General features: G+C 35.2%; 1 protein-coding gene across 4 annotated transcripts; it reads right to left on the bottom strand.

Annotated features, from left to right (window-relative positions):
* Nucleotides 1-1,803: 1,803 nt before the first annotated feature.
* LOC133854286 (protein CYCLOPS-like) lies at nt 1,804-16,021 on the bottom strand. 4 transcript variants are annotated; one of them, XM_062290404.1, is made up of 12 exons: nt 15,233-16,019; nt 14,142-14,197; nt 12,411-12,551; nt 12,136-12,193; nt 11,533-11,585; nt 10,485-11,176; nt 9,705-9,748; nt 9,556-9,601; nt 6,760-6,808; nt 4,891-5,019; nt 3,013-3,053; nt 1,804-2,203 (listed from the first exon to the last, which is right to left on the bottom strand). In XM_062290404.1, the coding sequence occupies exons 1-12, from the start codon at nt 15,530-15,532 to the stop codon at nt 2,175-2,177; spliced, it is 1,638 nt and encodes a 545-aa protein (XP_062146388.1). In that variant the 5' UTR covers nt 15,533-16,019; the 3' UTR covers nt 1,804-2,174. The 4 variants fall into 4 exon arrangements, with proteins under 4 accessions (XP_062146388.1, XP_062146385.1, XP_062146386.1 ...); XM_062290401.1 differs by lacking the exon at nt 3,013-3,053 and having other exon boundaries at nt 15,233-16,010; XM_062290402.1 differs by lacking the exon at nt 3,013-3,053 and having other exon boundaries at nt 12,136-12,184; nt 15,233-16,010.
* Between the last annotated feature and the right edge of the window lie 2,615 nt (nt 16,022-18,636).

The raw sequence follows: 18,636 nt of genomic DNA, 5'->3' as shown, positions 1-18,636 counted from the left end.
CTATTATAAGAAATGGAGAGTGGTATTGGAAGAGTGTTCGGTCAGACAATCTAGTGAAGATTCAAAGTAGATTGCTAGAAATTCCTATTGGGTCTAAAGATATTCCTGCCTGGAATTCCAGTAAGGGCATTTATTAATGCTCTGCTACTTGGGATTTTTTAAGGGTGAAGTATCCAGTTGTGGATTGGTTTAAAATTGTCTGGTTTCCCTTGCCCATCCCGAGGCATTCTTTCATTCTTTGGTTGGCTTTTAGAGATGCATTAACTACCCAGGATAAGATGTGCTTGTGCGGTTTTACAAGCTCTAGTGTTTGTTTGTTTTGTTGTGGATTCCAGGAAAGGAAGGAACACTTATTCTTCAGCTGCAGTTTTAGTATGAGGATATGGAGTGTTTAATGGCTACATGCTCTTGTATTGATCCACCAATGAAATGGGATGATGTTATTAGTTGGTTTAAAGAGGAGATGCGGGGAAAAAGTTTGAAATCATGTCTGCAAATTATGTTTTGAATCTGAATTTGCAAAATTCTTTGCGCCAAAAGGGTGCCAAAAGACCCACACAAAAATCTAAAAAAGCTAAAGGGGGAGGAAAAAGAGAAAAAAAAACATATGAAAGGTGGAGAGGGAGCTTGGGTTTTCGGGATGTTGTATGTGACGTCCCACGTCGCCTGGGAATGAGGATGTGCTTATATGTATAAATGTACCATTTATGACACAACGCGTTTTAAAGCCGTGATGATTATGAACCTATCAAAACTCCGCAGTTAAGCGTGATTCTGCCAGAGTAATCCCAGGATGGGTGACCTCATGAGAAATCTGGTTTGGGGAGCTAAAAGCGGACAATATTGTGTCATTGGGGGTGAGTCGTTACATTGTACCACTTTGGGTTGAATTCCAAACATTTCATCTTTGATAGGAAGAGAAATACTAGTAGATCAAAATGGCATACTTTTATTATTGGAGACAACTACTTTAGATGTATATTGAGCTTAATTTCTGTAACTCGTGTGTAAACTTTTTGATTAATAGGAGTACTTTCCTCTTTAACAAAAGCATATGAAAAAATAATTAAAATAAAAAAGATCGAGTCTTTTGCTTGGATTTATCATAGTGCAACAAGGTTTTCCCTTCCCCAAATCTTGTATCGGAATCACAAGGGTTTTATGGCACAAACGCAACAGAAAATGTGGTTTTAGACCTATCTTATGTATTGTCATCACTTTTGTAATTACTTCCCAAACTTAAAAAATTCTTAATTTAGTGTATTGAATTTTTAATTTTTTGCTATATCACCCATCTATTGGACTTTTCAGTTAAATCCTGTCAAACTTTCTAAAATACTCCAGTTTTTTTTTTTTTTTTTTTTAAAAAAAAATTTATAAATATTTTTTTTAAAAAAAGATTTAGGCATGAGTATTTTTATAAATTTTGTTAAATCCTAATCAATGCCAATCTTTGCTATTTTTTTTTTTCCTAAAAAAATTGGGGTATTTTGGACATTGACACCCCTCCATTAGGATTTAACGAAAAATCCTCAACGGAGAGGTCAAATTGAAAAAAATTGAAAGACGAATACACTAAATTGAGAGTTTTTTAAGTTTAGAAGGGTAATTGCAAATGCGATGGAAGTTCAGGAAAATCAAGTGAAGTTTCTCCAAAATAAAATAAAGACATGATATTCTACTACTTTGCTAAACAGGACCTTTTTGGGGGCACGAACCTGTTATATATTGATTGCAATGATAATGCTAAAAAATCTTCCTTTTGCAACTTATTCATGCAAAGAATTCTGAAGATCTTACTCATTTACTCGAATATAATACAATGAGATTACAATCACTTACAACATAACAGTTAAGAGTTTGGCTGTGTTATACTCTGTTAAAGCCAATGAAGATTGGTCTTCCCCAGTCCATGTATGTCCCCAGTTACAAAATCAGGATCACATTTGTGGTTAGAGTTTTCCTTGGGGTAAAACATCCAGAATTAAATGTACACAACATTTGCAACATATTCATACACAGATAGATTAGATAACAGTCTAAAGCTGACAAGAAATCGATGGTAGCAAAATAGAATTAAAACATCTTGCCACTTTCTGAAACGATCCTCTCTATCTCTTCTAGCATCCGCTCTTTTTCATCCGCCAACTCCTCATTCTGCTTCTGGAGCTCTTCTATCTGTTTGGTTTGCTCTGAATCCTTCCTGAAATTTTAAAGTAAACCACTTTGTTAAAGACTAGAGACTTCTGGCAAATGTTGATAACCTATATGGAAATTGAGACTGCTTAAACGACTAAAGCATAATGAAAGAGGATAAATAGGGAGTAAACTGTTGAGTAAAGATTTGAACTCATGATTTTTGCTTTGGTAAAGATGAATAAATAGAAACGAAAGTACAAGATAATATCCACACAATTAAACTGTGGAATTAGGATTTGAACTCATGATTTCTGCTTTGGTAAAGATGAATAAATAGGCATATATAGAAATGAAAGTACAGAAAAATTTGTGTCGGTCACAATTCGTATCAATCGACACAATTAATTGAATTCTTATGGAAGAGGTTTATAAATGGAGTTAAAAATTTGGATATGATATCCAAATCCATCCCTTGTGGGTTGAGAAAAAAATTCCTATGTTCCCAGAGAACAAAGACAATTCTGATCGGACAGAGGATTAAGAGAGAGAAAAGTAACTCAATAGTATAAAGTAGATAGTGCTAATGACATTATCAGGAAGAAAAGACGAAAAGTAGATTCACCTCAAGGCAGAGATATGCCTTTCGATGAGGTGGGGTGAAATAGAGGGTTGGAATAAGGGCCAAGTCTTAGAGCTTTATCTCTGCAGCTCTATGTCTCTCCCTTATCAACCTCTATTCTCAGCTCTAGGCTTCACATGATATGAAATGTTCCATCACTTCCTCTCAATAAAATGTGTCAGGTTAAAACCAAAATGTCTACTGTTATCTAAACAGAAAACTAAACATCCAAATGTTATATCGCCCATTTATACCAGTTGTGGGCTTCCAATTGATTGGTGAAATATGGCCTGACCTGTTAATTCCAACGTCACCCATCACAGATCAATAAGAGAAGCATGAATGTAAATATATGTTATTTTAAGCAAAATACATGAATGTTCATCTTTCGTTTCTCCTTCCACTGGGAATAATTTATTTTAAACCATCAAAAGGATTACATTACCAACTTGGGAGTATAAGGATTCTTAAACTAACCGAATCCTGGATAATACCTTATTTTTATATAAATCCTTAACATTTTCGATAGACAACATAAATTAAACTAAATAATGTGATGCGATTAACATAGATGGGGGTGTTATATATCTTATCTTCTTTCGGTAAATAAAAGAGTTCGTTGTTAATCTTATCTGAAGAAATGCACATCTCATTACATGTTCATCATGTAGCAACTTAGATCCACCAAGAAGCTCCTTAAAAAGAAACTAGATTAATCCGTTGACTAATGAAACATACCATCCTTTTATCCTCCCAAAGTTGATGTGACTTTTAAAATCACCACTGGATTTGGGATGAATCACTATTGAATTTTGATTCAATGGTTCTTTTAAAAGCCACATTAACTTTGGGAGGATAAAATGATGATATGTAACATTACTCTAATATGCATGTTGAGAAATCAGCCAAAAAGCTCACTCACTGGATCTCCCTATACACATGTTACGAATGGAAAGAATCAAATTTAGCAGCAGCCAGCTGATATGCTCCCCTAACTAAAGCTTTTATCTTCCATGATATATCCCTATGATTGCAGAAAACTCTCACGGCATTATCTATCTTATCTGTTAAAAGACCAGTCCCAAGCCTAGAGAATGAAAAAGAGTTGTACTTGAAACCTTTGTGGAAACTAAATAGATAAGGTTCAATCTTCTGTCCTAGTCAGGTCCCTCTGACTATATACTTTTGGCCTCTTTAACTGTTTGTCATGGATTAAAGCATTAAATGGAGGAATCACTGAATGTGTTTCACTTTCAGCACTTAATATGGTTAGCAAATAGGCCGTCAAACCAAAGTGAACACAAACTCAAAAGGTAAAGCCTCAGTAGTTGCAAGATAAGGCTTCTTCAAGTTACTCACTTGATTGATGTGCATAAGGTTTTTCTACAGGTGCCCATCCTAAAGATTGTATAAGATTTTCTTGCACCAAGCATGGAAGGTAATAAGGCACCAGTCATAATGATTACATTCATATCCAGCCTTTTCTATAGGTGAATGATATAACTTCCATCGTTTCCAGTTATAAAATGAAATGGGAATGCTTATTACGATATAAGCTATTTATTTTCTTTCCAGTTATGCTGCCAAATCCGTCAATACATATAATCTGATTTGATGAAAAGAATCTCCGTTTACTTCTGATCTGCCACCATTTACTCATGTATCTCGAGCAGGAGTTTTTTTTTTTGGAAGTGGAACCCTACAGAAACAGCCCTAAGATTTTCATTGAAGGTAGAAAAAATTAGAAAAGAGAAGTGTTATTTAAAAAGGGCTAAGCAGAGCTTCTAAACTTGTAAATTGTCTGTTTGACTTCATTTACTAGAATTCAAGTAAGACTTCAAGGTTTTAAACTTTATATGGTCAAAACGCGCGGTTTATAGGCACCATTGTCTCTTCAAGATTCTGATTCAACAGGTTAACTATTTTTTCCGTGAGACTCAGAGACTCCACTTAATCTAGGCAAGTACTAAAATAACCATTTGTAAGATAGCATTTAATCAAAATCACCAAAGTTTACAATGAGTAAAGACCAAATTTTCCTGTTCAAAAGAGATCTCTCTAGTCTTGGACATTAGATTATAACCATATGATATCTTGACTGTAAGAAAATAATTGTTGCTTTTTCTTGATACCTATTCATGAAGGACAAGTTAAGTTTGAGTGACCGCACTTCCTTCTCAAGGTTTTCACAACGCTTCAAGACGGATTGCATATCTGATGGAATTGCTGGTGTCAAATTCCTTTCCTTTGCCTCTGCCATTCTACAGAAATTCAAAATAAATCAGAGCTTGCAAGTTTTAACATCCTGTAGCACTAACAGACGATTTTATCCTTTCATGTTGCCTACACCAGAGTATTTCTTTGAATTGAATCAAAATTTCAGGAAAATGTCAAATCTTCTGCTTTTTACTAGATATAATTCTATGTCTCTTGCTTGTTTAAAATTAGGAAATGCTAAAAGAAATCAAGTAGTGATTGTTAAGAAACTCTCATGTTAGAGAATAAGTATTAGATGATAACTGATAGATGTGTGAAATGTCATTTCATCAACTGCACTGTATAACAGCATGTGGCATAAAGCTAGATGCAAATCAAGTTTTTCTTCATGCAATCACAAGAAGAAGAGGAAGAAGATTAGAGACCAAAGGAAGACCAGAAATTAAGATTATGGAGAGCATAACAGCAAGAGATGACACAGCTTCAAAATGATGTAAGATCCATTAGGACTGAGCTCCAACAAACAAAAATATCAAAGAATCCTGTAGCATGTTTCTGGACTCTCATGTTTAGCTAATGTTAAACGTGGCTTTCTGGAGGTGCTCCATGGAACCCAATTCTGATTAACATCAAAATTGTCTAAATCTTCTATTAATAAACAAAAGAATTATGTCAAAAAATGTTCCTAACTACCAGCCCCATGTATTGTAAGAATCTGGAACTGAAGCAGACCATGGCAAGGGAAGGGCTTCACTTCCAGAGGTCTGCAATTGATTGTGTCCTTCTTGGAGGAGCCTGGACTTCATTTCGACATTAGAAGGAAGCACGCGTAGGGATTCACATGATGTTGGACATAGATCATGCAACTTCAAGGGCCCTTCACGTCTCTTGGGATGAATGGGTGGTTTAGAAGACGCTTTCTGATAGGTCAAGAGATGAAAAATCTGGGAAACTTTGACTGTTTGGGTATATTGTAATTGAAGTGTTTTTAAAAACTGAAAATGAGTGTTTGGATATAGCTGAAAACCCATTGTTTTCCTTATGAAAAGGAAAAAAAAAAATCAGCGAATCCTTACAAACTTAAAATTATCTTTAAATAAAAAATTATAAAAAGTGAAAATTAAAATAATAAAACATAAAAAGAAGACGTTGGACGTTAGCCTCCATGAGATGGCAATCACCACCCCTTCACCGGAGGGGGGTGGACGTCTTCCAACCCCCCAAGGATAGACATCGGGGGAGGAAGACCCACCCATCATGCAGCCCCCCTCCTTGTGAAGGGGTGACAGCTGTCAGTCTGCCACCATGTGGAGACCACCTCCATTTATTACTGTGCATCACTGACAGAAGAAAAAAGTGATTATTTATTCCAATTTTAGTGTCTACAAATGACTGAAACGTGAAAATTGCACCACAGAGAGTGCCAGAGTTACAAATAAGCCCATAATGACAAGTCATAAAAAAGGTTTCTAGTTGGGAAACCTGAAAGGTATGCTCAAGACCACAGAATTGTCATCAATTATATGAGTAAACATGTGCATATACTTTCTTCCATGCTAAATGTTATTCATCAAAAGTAAATGAAAGAAACACTAATGCTTCAGACTTATAAACAAAATGAATAAAGGCTTAATGGATAAAATACATAATGGTAATTGAAGCTCTCACTCCACTGAAAAAAAAAGGGACAAGGATAAAAAAAAAGATTATGGAACTTTGAAATAAAATATAGTTAAAAAGGAATAAGACACTCTTCTTTAAATTGTAAAGCTAAGTTTACGTACTTTCGTGACCGCTCCACCCTACGCTTTTTTGTGGAATCCCCCTTGTCCACTGCACAACTTTAGTTCGTTAGAGATGATATGACTGCATAATTGTTGCATCTGTTGATGAAAATTCTCTATATGGTGGTAATATCAAAATATGCATACTGATGAAGAGACAAGGTTCGGCATTTGCAGATAAATGGATGTTACATACTTACATACATAGATACACACTCAGGTAAACATATAAATGTCTCGATTCAATTGTGCAGAAAACATGTTAAATATGTCAAACATGGATTCTAATTTTCCATCAAGAATACACATTAGCATTTTTGTTGCAAGCGTAGCAGTTCAGAAAAAAAAGAAAGTTAAATGTGACATGTGACATTGAATAAAAACAACCATTGTGTTTGGACCAGACAAAGAGTAGCAATTACATCAATTTTCTTGCATGCATAGTGTTATGTCTAGTTTTTCAACATATATGCTTTCAATTTATTTTTATCCTTTCATAAATATTTGAAAGGGACCGGAATCCAAGCCCACAACACACAAGCACAATATAAAACAAATTACTGCAATAAATAAAATATAAACAGAACACAAAGTAAAAACACCCAATAATCAACACAATGATTTTGGTGACGAATTAAAAACCCTTTGAGCACCTCAAAGGTAAAACAACTCTGGAGCAGCCAAACCCAGGTTGGCAGGAAGTCAATTACTAAAAAAAGATTCAGAGTAAAAACATAGTAAACTTACAAACCTCCTTGTAAAATACTAAGTCTCCATACACAGCCAAGCTCCCTACTTGCCTCCTCAGCAATTCTAGCACCTCACTGGCCTATCTTCTTTTCTTTATACGACTTCCTTACTGACCCTCCAGTAGACTTCAAACGGTTGAAGGTTTAAAATGGTGTGTGGTTTGAACAAACGAAGTCCAAGAGATGGAAAACAATGCAACCTCTCAAAAGGTTGTAAGGCTTAGACTTCGTAGCCTACACAATGATCATCCTATTTTATTTATAGGATGGGGAAAACTCTTGCTACAACGTGTAAAAAAGTTACCTTTTTATTGGAGGTTTTCGTGTGGAGTCAAGACAGGTCAAATACCGTCAGGACGGTCACTATGGTTTCATTACTAACTTCAGTGACAACTCAGCAGTGTCAAGACGGTCTTGTTGACGAAGTTCTTTGGAAGATATCTTCCACAAGCAACGTTAGAACGGTCTGCTGATGCTACATGTGTCGATGCTCTCAGGTAGGCACTGGAAGTCACCCTCTACCACCGGCGTCAGGACATCTAGGTGACGGTCCTACTGGCGTTAGAACGGTCTGCTAACGCTACATATGTCGATGCTCTCAGGTAGGCACTGGAAGTCACCCTCTACCACCAGCGTCAGGACATCTAGGTGACGGTCCTACTGGCGTTCCTCTTGGGTAGGCACTTTAAGTCTTGAATCACGAATCACGTTAGGACGGTTGGTGACAGTCTTGTTGACAGTAGTACAAAAACTTCAATTCTAAAGCCTTTTTTACACCAAAATACTTGAGTGTTAAAAAAGTTTACAACCCTAGTTTTGATCACTGAATTGTGCCAATTTCTAAAACCTAACAATATTCTTTCAATTTTATTTTTTATTTTTTTCTGTTAGATTCTAATTAACAACAAACTGCGATACAAGAGGAGAGAGAGCAAGATGCCCTAAGGACCACAAACAAAAATACACGACTACAAAACCCAACAACAAAAGACCACCACAAACAACAAAGAACACCAACAGTAGCATGAATCCAGCGGTAGCAGAGGCAGCTGAAAAAGAGCAAGTGGAAATCAGAGAGAGGCCCGATGAAAAAATCTTGACCTAAAAATCAAGATCAAAGGCCACTGTAGAAACCAGCAGTTGCAAGCACTTCCAGCAATGACGCCACAGAGGTAGACTCGCACATCATCAAGATACTGACAGAGTTCTAATGGAGAAGATCTGCAGCTGAAAAGCTTGGGGGAAGAAGAGGCCGATTTGAAACAAGCTGAACTTGGATCATTTGAAAAGAAGGAGAAGAGGTGGGGAGGAGGGGAATGAGAGGAGGGGGAGGAAAAGAAAGAAGAGGAGGAAGGCGGGGGTTCACCCTAGGAGCTGGAAAAGCATTACAAGGAGGCATAGAGGCATTGCATGAGAGAATGTGAAGAGGCTCACCAGAGGGAGTGGAGAAAAATTTAAATTACTTGTAGTTTGCACGAACTCAATGTAATATATTCAACATAGTTAGCAACAACTCGTGTGAAGAACAAAATGCCTTCAACTATGAAAGGGAAGCAGACAAAATTAGTTTCCATTTCTAAGCAGAAATTCAGGGTTTAGGTCAACAACAAACAAATCAAGTTCTAACCAATTGCACAATCCAATTTAAATTGCATCATTTGGATTTCATAAGCCCCCGATACTTTCTTTTTCTTTTTTCTTTTTCAATTGATAAGTTACAGCAAGCATACCGAGGGTCATGAAGCCATGACCTCCCACTCCACGCCATTTTCCATCATGGAATTCTGTTTCAGTTTATCATTTTGTGTATACAGACCAGTTACGTTGTCGATGATCATTTAAAACTACAGCACAATAAATTTTATGCTGCCCATTTTTAAATTCATCTATCCAAATCACCTCAGCACATTTAGCAGCACAAGAAAACAAAATTTAGAAGTATGCTTTAAAGAATAAAATTTTTCTGTCCTCGTTAAATTTACTCAGTGAAGCATATAACAGAAGACATAGTGTTCATGCTTGTGAAGTTTTAACCAACATTGATTACCTGAAACCGCTGATGTCACAGATCCATATCGGACTAGACTTCCCCTCTGTTCAAGATGCCAAAAAAAAAAAAAAAAAAATCAACCTGGGTAAGACATTTCCCCATACTTTTGAGCAAATACTTGACTCAATATCCAAGAGGAAGTATACCTTTCGATCTTCTTTCAAAGTGTCAATTATCCGCTCTCTGATTTCTGCAGTTCCACAAGAACACACACTTGAAATATCTGAATTTATAGTTCTTCCCATGGAAAAAAGAAAGAAACAAGAAAACAAAACAAAAGAATATTATGTGGTGTAGTTGGATGTCACGAAATATTTAAATGTCAGCTGTGTGCATTTACAATTCATGTTCATGGTGAAATCTTCATCATTGGTAACGCCTGAATAAAATGGAGAAGACTCTTTCATTCAAATGGACTGATTCAACTTGCTGGGGCGTCCCAATGCACCCAACAAGAAAATATGTTTTCTGCATAAGATAATGGAAAACAATGTCGAGAAGTGCATCAGCAATTCCTAAGTAGAGGTGGATTAGCTTCATGTGTTTATAATTTGATTTAGGAGTATTAAAAAAAAAAAAAATCATTTACTGTGGTGAATGGAACAAGTGCAGTGAAGTGCCTGATGCCATCATACTCTTAACGAATTTCTACAGCTGACAACATTGATGGTATGTATATGTGATTGAACTAATGCAATCCATCATTGGAATGAAAAACAAGTAGTTATCAGTCAGTACAACTCACAAGAGCAACTAAAAGCTCCAAAAACTAACAGAATGAAGAAAAAAAATGTTGTATTAAAACACAATACTCGTAAAATAAAGAGCAAAGAGTCAAGAAGGCTATGAAGGAAAAGAATGATGACAGAATGAAGATCATTGTTCAAATCAACTAATGCATATTCATCATCATGTGGACTCTATACCTTTGGCCCTAGTGCCATTTTCTGGACTCCTATTTCCAACTTGTTTCCTTGAGCTCTCACAAATGCTTAGAGTTTGACTTGAATTGCTGGGACCATCACATGCATCAAACCCTGATGAAACTACTGGTGCAGCAGCAGAAGATTCACTTTGGGAAGGTTCTTGAGAAGCTCTACTCAGCTGGACTGGTTTTGTGGCATTTACAAAACCTTCCAAGTCAAGATCTATGGATTCTTCAACTGTCTGTGAAATCCCATGATCATTAACTTGGACATGGGATGCTTCTTGAAAAGTTATTGGCATTTCATGTAAATGATTATTTTGCCCTTGATCAAAGCTACAGTTGACTACAAATTCATGACCATGATAAATCCCATTAGAGCCATCCACAACAGCTTCTTTTTCAATCTGGTTGCTAAGCTTCTTGCGTTCTAATGTACCCTTCAGCATGCTCACAACAGAAGAAACTTTATCTATATCAGTCATTTGTGGAGTATAGAGAGTAGATGAGGATGAATTTGAAGGAGACATGAATGTGTCCCATTGGTTTGGAATCTTAGACATAGAAAGTTCATTGAAGCAATTCGAATTCACAAATTCTTGTTTCATTGTATTGACGCCATTCCCAGAAGCATTTTGCATAACCTCCATATCTAGTGTTGTTTGAGCGCTCTGCATAGCAGTGTACCTTCTTCTGCAAAACAAAAAGAGCATATATTCAATTTTCATCGGTACAATTAAAATAAATTCCGTAGAAAAGAAAGGATGGATAATTTGAAATCCACATTATCCCATGCACAAGTGTTGGTATGCATGTGTTAGTGATTTCAGAAGCAAGTTTCTGTAGGCATGCAGTTAGTAATTTCAGAGAAGGAGAAAAATAGATGAAAAAAATACATTGAACAATCCATTGTTTGGTCTCTCAAGGGTCCAACAATGTATAAGATAAGACCGTCTCTAGGGCCTAATTCTTATTAGTAAAATAATGCATCATATATTAAAATTTTCATAAATATGATTTGACTGATGTATATACTACAATATCAATACCGCAACTCAGAGGATCGGCTTCTTGTCATGGGTTGAGAACTATGAAACCAAGCCTGCATAAATAGTGAGATGTCAGAAAAATATGAAGCTTTATTACACTGAAGTTTTTGAAAATAAAAAAAGAAGGAAAAACTCCACTTATAACCCCTGATCTTTATTCATCACTTTTGAAGTAAGGTATCCAAACTTTAAAAATTGTCAATTTAGGGTATCTATCTTTCATTTTTTTTTTCAATTTCAATCATCTGTTAGAATTTTTCGTTAAATCCTATCAAAATTCTCAAAATATTACTGTGTTTTGTTTTGAAAAAAAAAATTATAAATTTTTTTCAAACATTCAGGCATGAGTATTTTTGCAAATCCTGTTAAATTTTGACCAATACCTAAATCCTTGAATTTTTTTTTCTTTTTTTTTTTTTCCTAAAAAAAGGAGGGGAATTTTGATAAGATTTAATGAAAAATTCTAACAAAGGGTTGAAATTGAAAAAAATTGAAAGATGGATACTCTAAATTGACACTTTTTAAAGTTTGGGTACCTTGTTTCAAAAGTGATGAAAGATCAGGGGTTATAAGTGAAGTTCTTAAAAAAAAAAAAAACTTAACCTTGGCCAAATATAAATCTGTAGTCTGCAATCCTTTTTCAACAGAATTCCTGACAAAACTGAAACAAATTATATCACAGACCATAATAATCACTCTCTTGACAAAATATACCACTAACTGTTTTTGTAATAGAAGCAAATCATGATATATAATACTAAATGGAAGATTCATCCCAGAAATAATCATGGCTCCACTCAATAATGTAATGACTCTGGGGAACATGCAATATGACAAAATGGACATGTGTATTCATATCAGAGGGAAGCATTAAGCACCTGATTGATTGTTGATGGAGGTCTCCAAAGATATTATCAGCCACAGAATTATTTTGAGGATGTAAATTATCATTGCTTCTCTTCTTTTGTAGCATACCCGCATGTTGCTGACTAGACAAACTGGCAAGTTCAGTGGATAACCTGAATTATAAGAGTAGTTATGTGCCAATAATAAGTACACTAAGTACTTTCAATGATGAACTTAGCAATGAAAATAATATGATCACATACTTAAAGCAGAGATGATGTATGGAAGTTGTAAAAATAAATGAATTAATTAATATAGTTATAAAGTGAAACTTTATGGCAGCATGTACGATGTATAAAACAATTAGATGAAACTAATCAATATCTTACCATTTTGGTGACTTCTTTATGGCTTCAAATGTTATAGATCCATTATGATTACATTGATCGTTAATTTAGGACATCAGTCTAACTTGTTTCCTTTGTGATATGTTACTATGTAGAAACCTAGGGTTCACCTGTTTTCATTTGGTGTGTCTTAAACATAGTGTATTGATCAGAAATCATAAAAATTATGAAGTTGGAAGTAGCGCCAATGTAGGCATCAGTTAAGGTAGTGAGGAGAGACTTTAAGGATTATAGTCTATCAGAAATTATGACCCCATATAACTAAACCACAAATAGAAAATAATCAAGAAAAAAACTTTGATGAGTTGAAAAAGTTCCAAGTGATTAACTTAATTTTAACTGCCTAGAGAGAACTTGCTAATTGTATATCACGAATATATGAAGTGTAAATTCAAGTAGATCTACAGTAAAGATAAGTTAATATTTATTTCCCAAAATCACCACCTTCATTAGTATTTAGGTCGAGTAGAATGACAAAACCTTGTTCAAAACAAAATTTAAATAACATTAAACCACCTGTAGTGCATTCTCACCAATTGTTCTCATCTCCAAAAACATTCTTAGAAAGCATCCTTTATTTAAAGGATGCTTCATAGTCTCTTGTCTGATATAGACTCAGTCACATAAAGTTTGATCATTACAGAATGTGAGTTAATCGCAATTAGCTTTAAGGGCTACGAAGCTTGAATTATGCATTTTTCAACCACTTGAACCTACTTATGCTCTACTGCAGAGTAAATAATGATCATCATAAAGATGAAACGGAAGTATAGATTACAGCTACACGCAATTGAGGGAAAATAAGTTATCGTGTTGTTGCTGACCTTCCAATAGATAATGTTTAAAGGACAAAGAATTCCTCCAAACTGGGTTGGAGGAACTTCCTCTAACCCAGTCTATAAAAATGCCATGTGTCCATTTGCATATAAGATGCACATGCATTTTTAAATAACATGTGAGAAGTATATGTTTTTTAATAAATTTTCTTCCAACTTTGTCATTACTATTAAAAATGCATGTGCATCTCAAATGCAAATGTGACTAGGTTAGAGGAAGTTCCTCCAACCCAAATTGAAGGAAATCTTTGTCCTTTAAAATACTTCAATTTCTTTAATCAAAGTTCTGAAAAGATTTTTGTGGTTGTTGACACTGTTGTTTTATAATTATCACTCGTGTAAAATATACAGCAAGCTCTGATCTTTTAAAAAATATGTTTCCCTGCATTATCATCTGATAAAGAATCAGCAAAAATGGTCAAAAACAAGATCCAAAGGAATTCCTTTAGTAAGGTTGCCGGTGTCCATACATTATATAAGATGCACTTAGTCCAAGACTTTTCTAAGATAACCTACTCACCTCCTTGATACTTGTCGAGTGCGCTGTACTATGCTTGGTGAGTTGTTGGAATTGTTCTGGAAATAATATATCAATAGAAGAAAAAAGTAATCAGGAAAGGAAGAAGAAAAAAATGCCACATTCAAGCACAAAACTACAAAAATAACAATCTGGAGGTAGACTACTTTTTATCATTCGCAACTAACCTAAATGAAGTCTGTATTCAGTAATCCAATTTTATGATTTTCATTCATTGTTTTCAAATCAAATGCCACCAGATTGATTTTCTTTCACTATGGCCTGACAAAATCTTTAAGTTTCTATAAGCCTACAGTGATGAGATCAATCTATCTCCTTTTGCTTGGTCCCATCTTCATCGAAACATCTACAACTTTCCATGGTTCTCAAATCCTAAACTTAAAGATAAAGACAAATATCAGTAAGTAAATGTATCTGGCAATTCCAAAGGTTTGATTAACTTTTGGTTAAATCCTATTAAAAGATTAAAAATGCATAGTACCCTTTAGAGCCCCAGAGTCCACATTTTCCAAGTCTAAGGTAGATGACAGTTTTCCCGTGTATGAAACTAGTAAAAGCTTTAATTTCAATTGGATTACCAACTGGGAAATGGTCTTCATGTTTCACTTTCAAGGCAGGGCCATTCTCACAGCAAAAATTTCACGCTTACAAGGCTGTATGATAATCAGTCATGCTGTATAACCATCCATGAAATCAATATTGTATAGAGGTGTAAGACTAAGTTGCTAGTAGTCTTATTTGTAGGACTCACTTAACAGCATAAAAAGAAAAACAACGTTCAGAACATTGAGAAAATGCAAAATGATAAAAATAATAATAATAATAAATCAAGCGATGAGGATGACATTATTTACAAAGGAATTGATTAAATTTCTTTTTTCTTTTTCTCTATATTTCCCTCACAAGAGCTATAAATTATGTAGCTGAAGAAAGATAAGACTCAACAAGGCTTTTGAAAAGATCATAGTGAATGATCCAACTGGTTTCTTCGACACTCGATTCTTTAATGTTAAAAATCCAATTTGTACTCAAGGAACACAGTCAATTAATAAGGATAATAAAGCTCCCCTTGCCTCTCCATTTGTGAGCCAACTTCTGAAGAGCTCCTCACTATCTGCATGTCGAAAGTTGTGTGAAAGGTTCTTAAAACCCAACATCTCCATGCTTGGCGCTGGCATCCCATTTGAAGTCTCCATGAAATATTTTAGAAACATCTCCTCGCTGGAGTTCCTATACAGGTCATCCATCTCCAGAAAACTCTTTTCCCCTTCAATCCTCGGAACTGTCTGACCCTGATTAAAATTCCTCTGACTACTTTCCGGTTTTACAAAAGAATCATCCGTGAAGCTTCCCTGGTTTCCATTCCTGACCATATTACCTTTTTCTCGAAACAAGAAACTAAGATCTCTCCCAAAAGAGGACTGATTAACATTTACACCAGAAAGTGGACTCCACCCTCACCACCCCAACAACTAATTGAAATTTGTAAACCGAAAATATCATGAAAAACTTGAGTTATTCCGATGAGAACTGTAGTTAAGAAGAAAATCAAATTGGCTTTAGAACCAAAACTCGCAAACTCAAACTATGAAGCAACGTTTGCACCTGAAACACAAAAAACCTCTGCACCTTAGGAGAACAATGGGCCAGGCTTCAGCTCAAAATCAACCAAAAAAAAAAAAAAAAACCCTTTATCAGCGTTTGGCTGACAGTTGTAACTTGATTCAGTCCAGGCTACTCTTATGACTAACTGCGTATACACAAATTTAACTTAAGCCTGACAAGAATATGTTAGACAACAATACTAAGATTATACCAAGAGAATAGCTTTTTCTATTTGAACAATTCTACATACATACGGTGGGCATAATAGTAATGTATTCAAGCGGCGGCATCTAAGAATCGTGGATTCTCTTATTATTCCACAATGACATAGTTTGTCTTTTTGTTGGTTTTGAAACGTAGATTTGCGGCGGTAATTTTAATCTTCAATGGATGAAAAATAATGGGAAATGACCAATCAAAACCATGTGGAAATGTTCAATTCATACGGAATAACTTGCAAAAGAAAAATTAAGAAGAAATTGGGACATTACCTGAGGTAGAGCAGTAGGATGATGGAGGCCATGAAAAGGACTTGTTTTTGGGATTTAAATATTCTAGCCGTTGAGATGGCGCTTTCATAGTTTGGGGCGCTTGTTTCTAAGAACATCATAGCAATGACATGCATGGGTCCATTGATTTCTCATATGTCGACAAGTGGGAATGTTATATTAAAGGCAGGAAATTGTGTATGATGATGGTATGGTCTATGAAGGTCACCTCCCAAAGGAAGTACATGGTTTAACTCGAGGGTGACAACTTTTTGATATGGGTAGTTTATCATATTTTTTGATTGGGAAGTGTAGGGTTTGGATACCGACAATCCTGAGAGGGATTAGGATCATCTCAAATTAGTTGTTCGAATTTGAGAGAATTTAGACAGATAATTGTGAGAGACCATTTAAATGTGGACCCACCTGATTAAATAAGTGGTTTAACAACCCAATTTTTATTTGGTTAAGTCAATCCTATAAGTAGTCTCTCGCAATCACCAATCCAAATTCTATCAAATTTGAACAGATAATTTGAGAGGATTTATCCCCCTGAGAGGGCCCATCCATCATTAAGGGTCATCAATCACCCGACGGCCCACTGCCCAATTGACAATCAAGATCCGAGTGCATCTTCATAAACAAGATGTCACCAAGCAGCCAATTCTCCTCATTGGCTTAGCTAACTGAAAGTTTAAGCCATGCACGCTGCCACCCCCGATAGATTGAGGGAGGGAATATCCACATCAAGTGACAATTTCTTAGCGGGAGTCCTTCAAACCCCATATAATTTATAGCTAACTTAGGCATCAGAGTGGCTTCTGTAACGACACGATATTATCTATTTTTTGGCTCTCCTGAACCTTATTTTTCAAGAGGTCAAGCATCCTAATACTACTCTCGCAGAATCATGCTTAATTGTGGAGTTCTGATAGGTTCATGGCCACCAAAGCTTTAAAAGACGTTATGTCAAGAAATAGTGCGAATATACGTATAAGCACATCCTCATTCCCAAACTCAGGAGATATGGGACGTCATAGTGATATGAGATGTCATAGCTTTACCGTATCTCACCAGTGAACCCTTATAACCCTCTCCCTCTCTTGCATAACTCTTCCCTAAATATTGGTAGTATTGAGATCACTGTAAGCCTTTGCACCAACAGTAAGTTAGGTAATTTGTCATATTTTTGGATTAATTATTATATATAAGTGCAAAAGGAAGTACAAATGGTCTCCAATCTCTACCATTCCTAAAAAATATGTATATATTTATAATAATATTGTAAATAAACGAGTTGTTCATGAATAGCTCAAACTCAACATATACAAACTTGACTCGAGTTCGATTTGTTCGTTAAACGGACTAAGTTTCAATAAAAATTTCGAGTCATTTATTAAATAACAAAATTGTGAAAGCTTGTGACTGTTCATATAAACTCGTATAGCATAATTTTTATAGTTATGTTTTTAGATGAGGATTTTTTAAGCATTTAAAGTAACTAAAAAGATTTCTTTTCGTAATGTAATAGATAATGCTTTGAATAATTGTGATAATGGATATATATATATATATATATATATCTTCTCTTTATTAGTTTGCCTTATATTTTTCTTATCAGCAGCTTACCTTATTTGGTACACTTGACCTTATTTATCATATCTTAACTTCTCTATAAATACAACAGAATGGAATTCAATTTTCAACCCAATACAATAAAAGAAAGATGTAGCTCAAAAGTCAATTACCAGTGGTGGATGTAGGCATTTAAGGCCGAACCACCTCAAATCTCTTGTATTCTCTTTCTTTCTACTTCCTCGATCTTTTCATTAATTTCATATTTTATTTTAGTATTTTAACATGATATAAAAGCCACCACTTTCCTTGTGCTTCTAGTAGCCTCGTTTCACTGCTCATGCCAAGTTTTCTTAATGGGAAGTGATTCCCTTACAACCCCTCTCACACAACTCTTACACAATTTCTCTCACATTGTGTAGGACCCATGCATGTGGGTCCCATATGTAAGTCTCCCCAATATAAGAATGGGTTGTGTGGGAGTTGTGTAGAAATTATAAGGGAATCATTTTTTTTGTCTCAATTAAGTGTTTCCTAAGAGTTTCTTACTGCAAAATGAACACATCAAACGCTTCGTTGAGGTTAGCTTTGCACTTGATTAACGCAGGAGTCAAAAAAATAAAGATCTAGCTCTAAGGGCACTTACAAGTAGTGGACGTAGGCCTCTAAGGCTAAACCATTCCAAATCTTTTGTGTACTCTCTCTCTCTAATAATACATGTTATATTTATATAGACATGAGATTGAATTTTTTTTAAATATATAGATAATGTCAAAAGAAATAATAGGATAGTCTATCACAAGATGAAA

This window comes from Alnus glutinosa, chromosome 13, assembly GCF_958979055.1.
Source record: "Alnus glutinosa chromosome 13, dhAlnGlut1.1, whole genome shotgun sequence".
Classification (NCBI taxonomy): Eukaryota; Viridiplantae; Streptophyta; class Magnoliopsida; order Fagales; family Betulaceae; genus Alnus; species Alnus glutinosa.
This window is presented reverse-complemented; position numbering and strand designations above follow the sequence as displayed.

Bases quoted from the DNA above. Each gene is read 5' to 3' on its own strand.
- LOC133854286 (XM_062290401.1), bottom strand. From the start codon at position 15,532: ATGGTCAGGAATGGAAACCAGGGAAGCTTCACGGATGATTCTTTTGTA. The intron at 12,194-12,410 runs GTGCTTAATGCT...AATTTGTTTCAG, and splicing joins CTCCATCAACAATCAATCAG to TTTTGTCAGGAATTCTGTTG. The intron at 9,602-9,704 runs GTATACTTCCTC...CATCTTGAACAG, and splicing joins CTTTGAAAGAAGATCGAAAG to AGGGGAAGTCTAGTCCGATA.